The sequence below is a fragment of the Ovis aries genome, chromosome 5 (genome assembly GCF_016772045.2).
Source record: "Ovis aries strain OAR_USU_Benz2616 breed Rambouillet chromosome 5, ARS-UI_Ramb_v3.0, whole genome shotgun sequence".
NCBI lineage: Eukaryota > Metazoa > Chordata > Mammalia > Artiodactyla > Bovidae > Ovis > Ovis aries.
Genome location: NC_056058.1, coordinates 6,725,601 through 6,735,573, shown reverse-complemented (window position 1 = coordinate 6,735,573; position 9,973 = coordinate 6,725,601). Strand labels below are relative to the sequence as shown.

At 47.5% G+C, this 9,973-nt stretch overlaps 1 protein-coding gene across 1 annotated transcript; it reads left to right on the top strand.

Moving 5' to 3' along the window:
* The first annotated feature begins 7,462 nt into the window (after positions 1-7,462).
* On the top strand, positions 7,463-8,410 carry LOC101118444 (olfactory receptor 1361-like). Its single transcript, XM_004009185.5, has one exon. The coding sequence runs from the start codon at positions 7,463-7,465 to the stop codon at positions 8,408-8,410; it is 948 nt and encodes a 315-aa protein (XP_004009234.2).
* The last annotated feature ends 1,563 nt before the right edge of the window (positions 8,411-9,973 follow it).

Below are 9,973 nucleotides of genomic sequence, written 5' to 3'. Positions count from 1 at the left end.
TGCTCCACGTGGCAGGCAACCCAGGAAATTCTCCCAGCAAAAGCTGCGTCACCTCCTGCCAGGCAACTCCAAAGCCAGAGGAGACACCTGCCACAGGTGAGTGGGGAGAGAGGGAAGCAGACAGGAAAAGAAACCAGCAAGACGGGGGCTGTGCCTCTCCAGCCAGGCTACTGAATGACCTTTGGAAGTGACTTTGCCTCTCTGAGCCTCCGTTCACCAGTCTGGATAATGAGTACAAAAAAATGGGAAGCAAATGTTATGTGGCAGCCTGGATGGGAGGAGACTTTGGGAGAGAATGGATACATGTATAAGTCTGGCTAAGTCCTTTTGTTGTCCACTTGAAACTATCACAGTATTGTTAATTGACTATAGTCCAATACAAAATAAAAACTTAGAGAAAAAAAAAAAAAAGGAAGCATCCTGTGTGCACAAGGCCTGCTAAGAGGTTCCAAATTCTGGGTCCTTCATTGCAGAGTTTTAAGAGCTTTGGAACAAGTTCTGTTCAGTTCACTTGCTCAGTCATGTCCGACTCTTTGCAACTCCATGAACCACAGCACACCAGGCCTCCCTGTCCATCACCAACTCCCAGAGTCCACCCAAACCATGTCCACTGAGACGGTGATGCCATCCAACCATCTCATTCTGTGTCCTCCCCTTCTCCTCTTGCCTTCAATCTTTCCCAGCATCAGGGTTTTTTCCAATGAGTCAGCTCTTCACATCAGGTGGCCAAAGTATTGGAGTTTCAGCTTCAGCATCAGTCCTTCCAATGAATATTCAGGACTGATTTCCTTTAGGAGCGACTGGTTGGATCTCCTTGCAGTCCAAGGGACTCTCAACAGTCTTCTCCAACACCACAGTTCAAAAGCATCAATTCTTCGGTGCTCATCTTTCTTTATAGTCCAATTCTCACATCCATACATGACCACTGGAAAAACCATAGCCCTGACTAGACGGACCTTTGTTGGCAAAGTAAAACTGAAGTCGCTCAGTCGTGTCTGACTCTTTGCGACCCTATGGACTGTAGCCTACTATGCTCCTCCGTCCATGGGATTTTCCAGGCAAGAGTGCTGGAGTGTGTTGCCATTTCCTTCTCCAGAGGATCTTCCTGACCCAGGGATCGAACCCAGGTCTCCCACACTGTAGGCAGATGCTTTACCCTCTGAGCCACCAGGGAAGTCTGGCAAAGTAATATCTCTGCTTTTTAATATACTGTCTAGGTTGGTCATAACTTTCCCTCCAAGGAGTAAGCATCTTTTAATTTCATGGCTGCAATCTCCATCTGCAGTGATCTTGGAGACCAGAAAAATAAAATCAGCCACTGTTTCCACTGTTTCACCATCTATTTGCCATGAAGTGATGGGACCAGATGCCATGATCTTCGTTTTCTGAATGTTGAGCTTTAAGCCAACTTTTTCACTCTCCTCTTTCATTTTCATCAAGAGGCTCTTTAGTTCCTCACGTTCTGCCATAAGGATGGTGTCATCTGCATATCTGAGGTTATTGATATTTCTCCCGGCAATCTTGATTCCAGCTTGTGCTCCTTCCAGTCCAGCATTTCTCATGATGTACTCTGCATATAAGTTAAATAAGCAGGGTGACAGTATACAGCCTTGATGTACTCCTTTTCCTATTTGGAACCAGTCTGTTGTTCCATGTCCAGTTCTAACTGTTGCTTCCTGACCTGCATACAAGTTTCTAAAGAGGCAAATCAGGTGGTCTGGTATTCCTATCTCTTCAGAATTTTCCACAGTTTATTGTGATCCACACAGTCAAAGGCTTTGGCATAGTCAAGAAAGCAGAAATAGATGTTTTCTGGAACTCTCTTGCTTTTTTGATGATCCATTGGATGTTGACAATTTGACCTCTGATTCCTCTGCCTTTTCTAAAACCAGCTGGAACATCTGGAAGTTCACGGCACATGTTTGGAGCAAGAGAGACTGTGAAATGTTGGGTAATGGGCTATTCTCTCCAAGCCTCGTCATCCTATAAGAGTGCCTATCTCGGATTAAGCAAGAGGAAACAAGTAGGACTCCTTGTCTTGGTGCTGGGTGCAAAAGGTGCATGTGAGGAATGTTAGCTGGTCTTTCCCAGTGGCTCAGTGGTAAAGAACCTTCCTACAATACAGGAGACACAGGAGACCTGGGTTGGATCCCCGGGTTGGGAAGATCCCCTGAAGGAGGGCATGGCAACCCACTCCACTATGCTTGCCTGGAGAATCCCTTGGACAGGGAAGCCTGATAGGCTACAGTCCATAGGGTTGCAAAGAGTGGGACCCTCCTGAAGCGACTCAGCACACAGGCATGCAAGAAATGTTAGCAAGGGACTCCGTGGCGATCCAGTGGTTAAGAATCCACCTGCCCATGCAGGAGACACGAGTTCAGTCCCTGAGCCAGGAGGATCCCACATGCTGCAGAGCAGCTACGCCTATGCACCACCACTTCTGAGCCCAAGAGAAGCCACAGCAGTGAGAAGCCCATGAACGGAGCTAGAGAAACCCTATTTACAGCAAGCAACAAGGGCAGAGTAAAGATAAATCAATAAAGTTTTAAAAGAACTGTTAGCTACTGGTAGCAGAGTGATAGGGATCCAGTGCAGGCTTTAAAGCTGGGGAAAAGCAGGTCATCTCATCCTGGTAGAGGCCATTGCAGAGGCTGAACCCAAAGAGCCAGCCTGGAGCCAAAGTGACCAGAGAAGGGGTGGGTTTGGAATCTAACAGTGACAAGATGAGAATCTGGTAGGGTGCTGGGCAGGAGAGGAGGGGTTGGGAAAAGAGCGGGGCAGGTTAAACTGTCAGTTTGACACGAGTGGGGTTGAAGGAGACCTGTCTGCCGCCCAAATCTCTGGCCCAAGTGACTGGGTGATCAGCAGGGTCACTGCTAAGCTCGGATACAGTGAAAGAACAGCACTGAGGGTAGACACTGAGCAGGGTTTGCTACAAGGTTTGTGGGGACCTAGGCACGCTCAGCAGAAACGGACACCCAAGAGGTGTGTCTGGACCCTTGGGATGGGAGTTCGAGAGACAGTGATCTTGACCAGAGAATGGGGTGGAATCCATCATTACTTGCCCACTCATCTGGGGCCTCTCTCTCCTAGTGAGTTCCTTGAGGATAGGAGGGGACCATGATAGGTCTCCCAGATGGCTCAGTAGAGAAGAATCAGCCTACCAATGCAGGAGACGCAGGAGACCCAGGTTGGATCCCTGAGTCAGGAAAATCCCCTGGAGGAGGAAGTGGCAACCCACCCCAGTACTCTTACCTGAAGAATCCCATGGGCAGAGAAGCCTGGCAGGCTACAGTCCATGGGGTTACAAAGAATCAGATACAACTGAGCAACTGAACATGAAGACGGTCGTGTGTGTGTGTGTGTGTGTGTGTGTGCGTGCGTGCGTGCGTGCGTGCGTGTGTGTGTTGTATGTAATATATCAGGCATGCAACACAAAAAAGCGTAGATCATAACTCATGCTGGGATACAGCTATAGTCATCACTCACCTTAAGAAGTAGAGCATCCACGTACATCTCCTTAAACCCATGCTCTTGTTTGCCCCCTTCTCCCTCTTCTCCCTCTCTGCTTGTCTGTCTCTTTCCCCTCTCCTCTCCCCATCACTGAAAAAACCAACACCCTAATTCAAGTCTCTATCACTCCCATGCACATTTTTCATCTTTACTACACAGGATGTGTCCACCAAAAACATATAGAATTGTGCTGCATGTTTTAAGCTTTACATATACATGGCATTCCCTGGTGGCTCAGACGGTAAAGCGTCTGTCTATAATGCGGGAGACCTGGGTTCGATCCCTGGGTTGGGAAGATCCCCTGGAGAAGGAAATAGCAATCCACTCCAATACTATTGCCTGGAAAATCCCACGGACAGAGGAGCCTGGTAGACTACAGTCCATGGGGTCGCAAAGAGTCGGACACAACTGAGCAACTTCACTTCACTTCATACATGGCATTATTCTGCGTGGATTCTTCCGTGATGGTTTCCTCATGCTTGTGACATTCATCCAGGTTGGTGCGAGCTGTCCCACGTTTGCCCCCTTTCTGTGACTTATAGCGTGTGCTAAGTACCAAGTCGTTTCAGTCATGTTCAACTCTTTGCAACACTTTGGACTGTAGCCTGCAGGCTCCTCTGTCCATGGGGTTCTCCAGGCAGCAATACTGGAGTGCATTGTCATGCTGTCCTCCAGGGAATCTTCCCGACCCTGAGACTGAACCCCCGTCTCTTTTCTCCCGCATTGGCAGAGGGGTTCTTTACCACTAGCACCACCTGGGATTTACTGTAGCATCCACCAAATGGGAACATGGTAGCTGATGGATGTACCTCTATCATGAACGGATGCTTCTCTTTCCAAACTTCCTTGAGCATGCCTTAGAGTGCACCTTCAAAATGATTCCTCTGAGGTAGAATTGCAGGTGGAGAGAGGTACACTGTCTTTGTCACCGTCTCAGAATTACTGGCCACATCTTGGGGAACACCTCAGTGAAGATGCGCAACAAGTGGTCGGTGAATCAACAAGAAAGTGAAATAGGACATGTAGACTCCCAGGGCAGGAGAGGAGAGGAACAGGGCAGCGGGCAGACGGGCTCAAAGGGAAGGTCCCTCCCCAGGTCCAGAGAACACAAGTCATCAGAGGACCAAGGAATGAGCAGTCACTGCGCACTGATCTATAGGAGAGAGAAAGATCTGAGATGACTCCTGGAATCTGGAGCAAAGTCCTGAAGGAAGAGCCTTTGAGGCAGAGAAAACAGCAAGTGCAAAGGGCCTGAGGCAGAACCAGTCTTGGACCAAGAGACCCATGTGGCTGGGAGACAGTGAACAAATGGAGATGGGGGAGGTCAACAGGGGCTAGACTTCACAGAAGCTGAGAACTTTTTTCAACTTTTTCTTTTTAAGATTCCACATATAAGTGATACCATGCAGTATTTGTCTTTCCCTGTCCAGCTTATTTCACTTATCGTAAGGTTCTCAAGGTAGATCTATGTTGTTGCAAATGACAGGATGTCCTTCTTTCTCATAGTTGAATAATATTCCATTGCATATGTATATATATATAAACACCACATCTTCTTAATCCAGGTCAGGAAGCAACAGTTGGAACTGGACATGGAACAGACTGGTTCCAAATAGGAAAAGGAGTATGTCAAGGGTGTATATTGTCACCCTGCTTATTTAATTTATATGCAGAGTGCATCATGTGAAATGCCAGACTGGATGAAGCACAAACTGGAATCAAGATTGCTGAGAGAAACATCAATAACCTCAGATATGCCTCAGGGATTGACCCCATTCCCCTGTGTTAGAAGCATGATGTCCTAGCCAGCGGACCTCCAAGTCCCACTTACCCATATTTTTATTTTTAAAACATTTTTTTCTTCTAAAAATATAAACTAAGTGTTATAGTTTCTAGTGAGTCTTACACAGTCACAAAACTGTTCCAGGTTGCCCAGTCTTCTGCAAGTATCAAATGTTCCAAGACTGCTATTCACTGGGAATATCATTTCTTCTCTGACCATCCACAAATACAGCAGAGTACTGTTTGCCATATCTAATAAGAACATTACCCATACCCAATAAGAATATTTTTGCCTCTTCATTCTGCATGCTTTCTTTTCATATTTTCTTCTAAGCTTTTGATTTTATAATCATCAGAACATTGCACCTATGAGTTAGGCAAAACCTACAGGGCACGAGCAATCAAAACCAAAGTAAACCTTAACTATTTGAAACCAAGACCAGCCTCACAATTCGAAGGTGATGTTTACTCAGACTGAAGAGGAATGAAAGTGGGTCATTTGTAGAGAAGTGGATGGATCTAGAGTCTGTCTTGCAGAGTGAAGCGAGTCAGATAGAGAAAAACAAATGTTGGATATTGCGGCGTATATGTGGCATCTAGAAAAACGGTGCCGGTGAACTTAGTTCCAGGGCAGGAATAGAGGTGCAGATGGAGAGAACAGATCCGAGAACACAAGAGGGGAAGGAGAAGATGGGGCAAACTGTCAGAGGAGGATTGACATACATACACTGCCATGTGAAAAGAGCCAGCTAGTGGGAAGCTGCTGTGTAACACAAGGAGCTCGGCTTAGCTGTCCTAGAGGGGTGGCATGGGGTGGGAGGGTCGCGAGTGGGAGGGACGCGGGGTGGGGGCCTCTATGTATACATAGAGCTGATCCCCAGGTGGCGCTAGCGGTAAAGAATATACCTGTCAATGCAGGAGATGTAAGAGACACGGGTTCAGTCCCTAGGTTGGGAAGCTCCTGTGGAGGAAGGCATGGCAACCCACTCCAGTAATTTTTTTTTTCATTTTATGCTTATTTAATTGAAAGATAATTGCTTTACAGAATTGTGTTTGTTTCTGCCAAACATCAACATGAATCAACCATAGGTATACATATGTCCCCTCCCTCTTGACACTCCAGTATTCTTACCTGGAGAATCCCATGGACAGAGAAGCCTGGAAGCTTCCATAGCATCGCAAAGAGTTGGACACAACTTAAGTGACTCAGCACAAACGCATAGCAGAGTCCCTTCTTTGTACAGCAGAAACTCATACAATCTTGTAAAGCAGTTATACTCCAATAAAATAAATACCAATAAATACAAAAAATGAAGATAATGATAAATGGGTACATCTTGTATAGCACAAAGCATGTGATAAGCATACAACACACTGCTTGCAGTGTGACTAAGCTGTGTCTGACGTTTTGTGACCCCATGGACTGTAGTCTGCCCGGCTCTTCTGCCCGTGGGATTATCCCAGTAAGAATACTGGAATGGGTGGCCATTTCCGCCTCCAGGGGATCTTCCCGACCCAGGGATTGAACCCGCCTCTCCTGCAGCTCCTGCACTGGTAGATGGGTTCCTCTCCACTGAGCCATCTTAATTTGAGTTCTCCCCAAAGCAGTTTCTGAGTCAAGAACTTGAGTGCAAAGATTTATTTGGAAAATAATCCCAGAAGACTCAGTGAGTGTTTGGGGTAGGAAGGTGTGGATGAATAGGGATCCTTGTGAGAGCACACCCCAGAGCTGCCTCGCTCAGAAGGGATGATGCTGGGACACTCACCCAACAAGCCCAGTCCCTCACTAGGCAAAAGTCCTTCTTGGGATGCCAACTGCCAGCACGTCCTCGTTACACCGTGTGCAGGTTAAACCTGCTCCAGTGATCAGATAAAGCCTTGGTGCACAGAGACATGGGTGGGAGAGGTGAGAGATGGTCAGTGTGCTTAGAAGCTGTCCACCAAGCTGCGAGTGACACCCTGCAGGTGGGCTGTGAAGAATGAATGGTGTGTCTACTGATGGAAATGATCCAGCAAACGGGTGGGGGGATTCAGCTGCAGGAAAGAGTGGGAAGAAGTGATGAACGGCTTAACAAAGGAGAGGGGATGAGATCCAGGGTGCAAAAGAGGGGCTGGCCTTGACCAGGACCCGGGACAGCTCCTCCGTTTCCTTTCTGATTGATTCAGGATGGCTGAAATTGGGGCTAATCTCACCCTGGTCTCTGAGTTCCTGCTCCTGGGCCTCTCGGAGGACCCCAAGCAACAGCAGCTGCTGTTCATCCTCTTCCTGAGCATGTACCTGGTCACGCAGCTGGGGAACCTGTCCATTATCCTGGCCATCGCCAATGACGTCCGGCTCCACACGCCCATGTACTTCTTCCTGGCCAACCTGGCCTTTGTGGACATTTGCTTCACCTCCACCACTATCCCCAAGATGCTGGCCAACCACGTGTCAGGACACAAAGGGATTCCTTATGCTGGCTGCCTGGCCCAGATGTTCTTCTTCATCTGGTTTGCCAGCATCGACTGCTTCCTGCTGACCGCCATGGCCTATGACCGCTATGTGGCCATCTGTCACCCTCTACACTATGCCCTGTCTGTGACACCACAGCTCTGTAGCCTCCTGATGGCAGCGTCCTGGACTGCAGCCTTGGGGAATGCCCTGATCCACACAGTATTACTGACCCGTCTCTCATTCTGCACCCGCAACCGGATCCCCAGCTTCTTCTGTGACCTGAGCCCTCTGCTGAAGCTCGCCTGCTCTGACACCTTTCTCAACAATGCAATGATATATACTGTGGGCGCCCTGCCTATCATCGCCCCCTTTGTGGGCATCTTGGTCTCCTACACGCGCATCTCTGCTGCCGTGTTGAGGGTCCCGTCCACGAGGGGCAAGTGGAAGGCTTTCTCTACCTGTGGCTCTCATCTCTCTGTGGTATCCCTGTTCTACGGCACCATCATTGGGGTTTATTTCAGCCCCATGTCCTCCCACACAGCCCAGAAGGACACAGCCGCTGCAGTGATGTACACTGTGGTCACTCCCATGCTGAACCCCTTCATCTACAGCCTACGCAACAGCGACATGAAGGGCGCCTTGGGGGCCCTCATCAGCAGGAGGCCAGTTTTTATTCAGTGACCACAGCATTGCGACTTCTGAGTGTCCAGGTTCAGCACCCATCTGTCCTGAACTTTCCTGCACAGTCCCAGTCTTAGATAGTTCCTATATTTCAGTCTTGGTTCATTGGTTTATTACTTTATCCTTCCAACAGATATTTATCGAACATCTGTTACATGTTACTATTGGTTGCTTACTCTTTCAAGAGGCTGGCAGGGGACAAACAAAACCTCTGACCCTGTAGCGCTTAAACTGAAGTCTAAAGAACGCAACATGGTTAAAAGGAAGTGCTCTAGAAACCAGAGAGACCAGGATTCAAGAGCTACTTTGTGTTAAGGTCAGGTTAAGCTGCTGTAACACAGAGGCACCAAGGCAAAAACTCAAAGGGTGTAAGGTTTTGCAGATTCTTGGATTTTTTAGCAGTAGAGTTCCTTCAAAGAACAGCAGACATCTGGTCTAGTACTCCTAGTTGCTAGGAACCATATACAGTTGTTTTTTTTTTTTTCCTAGCCAAAGTTCTTAAGTCTATTTAATATACAGTATTTGGTTTCTTGAACTACCTACATCTGTGTCATTCTCTGTTAATAGTCATTTGAAATAATAGCCTTGGGCATGAGGCAAAATTCCTCTTTAAACTGTTTGAGAGAAGAGAAAGTTGTTGGCTCTTCCAATCATGTGGTATTGCTGACTTTCAAAACTGGCTTGTTCCTGGGTCAGATCACCTCTTTCTTGCGATTCCTTGAGGCAAGCAGCAAGCAGCAGCCAGCTTATGGTGGTGTTCTCACTCTCCCCAGTCACTTCGAGAAACACAGACTCAGTAGACCTATGGTCTACGTTTCCGGTAGGTTATACCAGGTGACGACATTACCAAATACTGGTCTCTGACATAACAAGGTTCACCAGCTTTCCAGTCTGCAATATTTAATATTTGTGTCCTTGCCCCCAAGTCACTAGATGAGTGCAACTAATTTTTTATTTTTGTGATTAGAACACTCCACTTCTGATACTAATTTTTGTATTAGTTAGGATGAATAGCCTATTTGCTATATTAGGGTTTCTATAACAAAATACCACAAACTGTCAACACATGGCTTAAATAAAATAACTTTGTTGTCTTGCACGTCTGGAGACCCTCAGTCTGAAATCAAGGCACTGGCAGGTTGCTTTCTTCTGCGGCTTAAGCCGGCGTCTCTTCCATGCCTCTCACCCCACCTGGTGGTTCACTAGCTCTCTTTGGTGTCCCTGACCTGTAGATACCTGCTTTCATCTTTACATGTCATCTTCCCCTGCGTGCATGTCCGTCTCTAAATATTCCCTCTTGATAAGGACACCAGTTACTCTGGATTAGGAATCTGTTGTACTCTAATATGACCTCACCTTAACCATTATATCTGCATACATGGGCGCTCAGGCACTCTGTCATGACTGACTCTTTGTGACCCCCTGGACTGTAACTCGCCAGGCTCCTCTATCCATGCAATTTTCCAGGCAAGAATACTGGAGTGGGGTGTCATTCCCTACTTCAGGGGATCTTCCCTACCCAGGGATCAAACACGCATCCCCTGTGTCTCCTGCATTGCAGCC

Excerpts from the sequence above, each read along its gene's own strand:
- LOC101118444 (XM_004009185.5), top strand. The coding sequence starts at position 7,463 with ATGGCTGAAATTGGGGCTAATCTCACCCTGGTCTCTGAGTTCCTGCTC.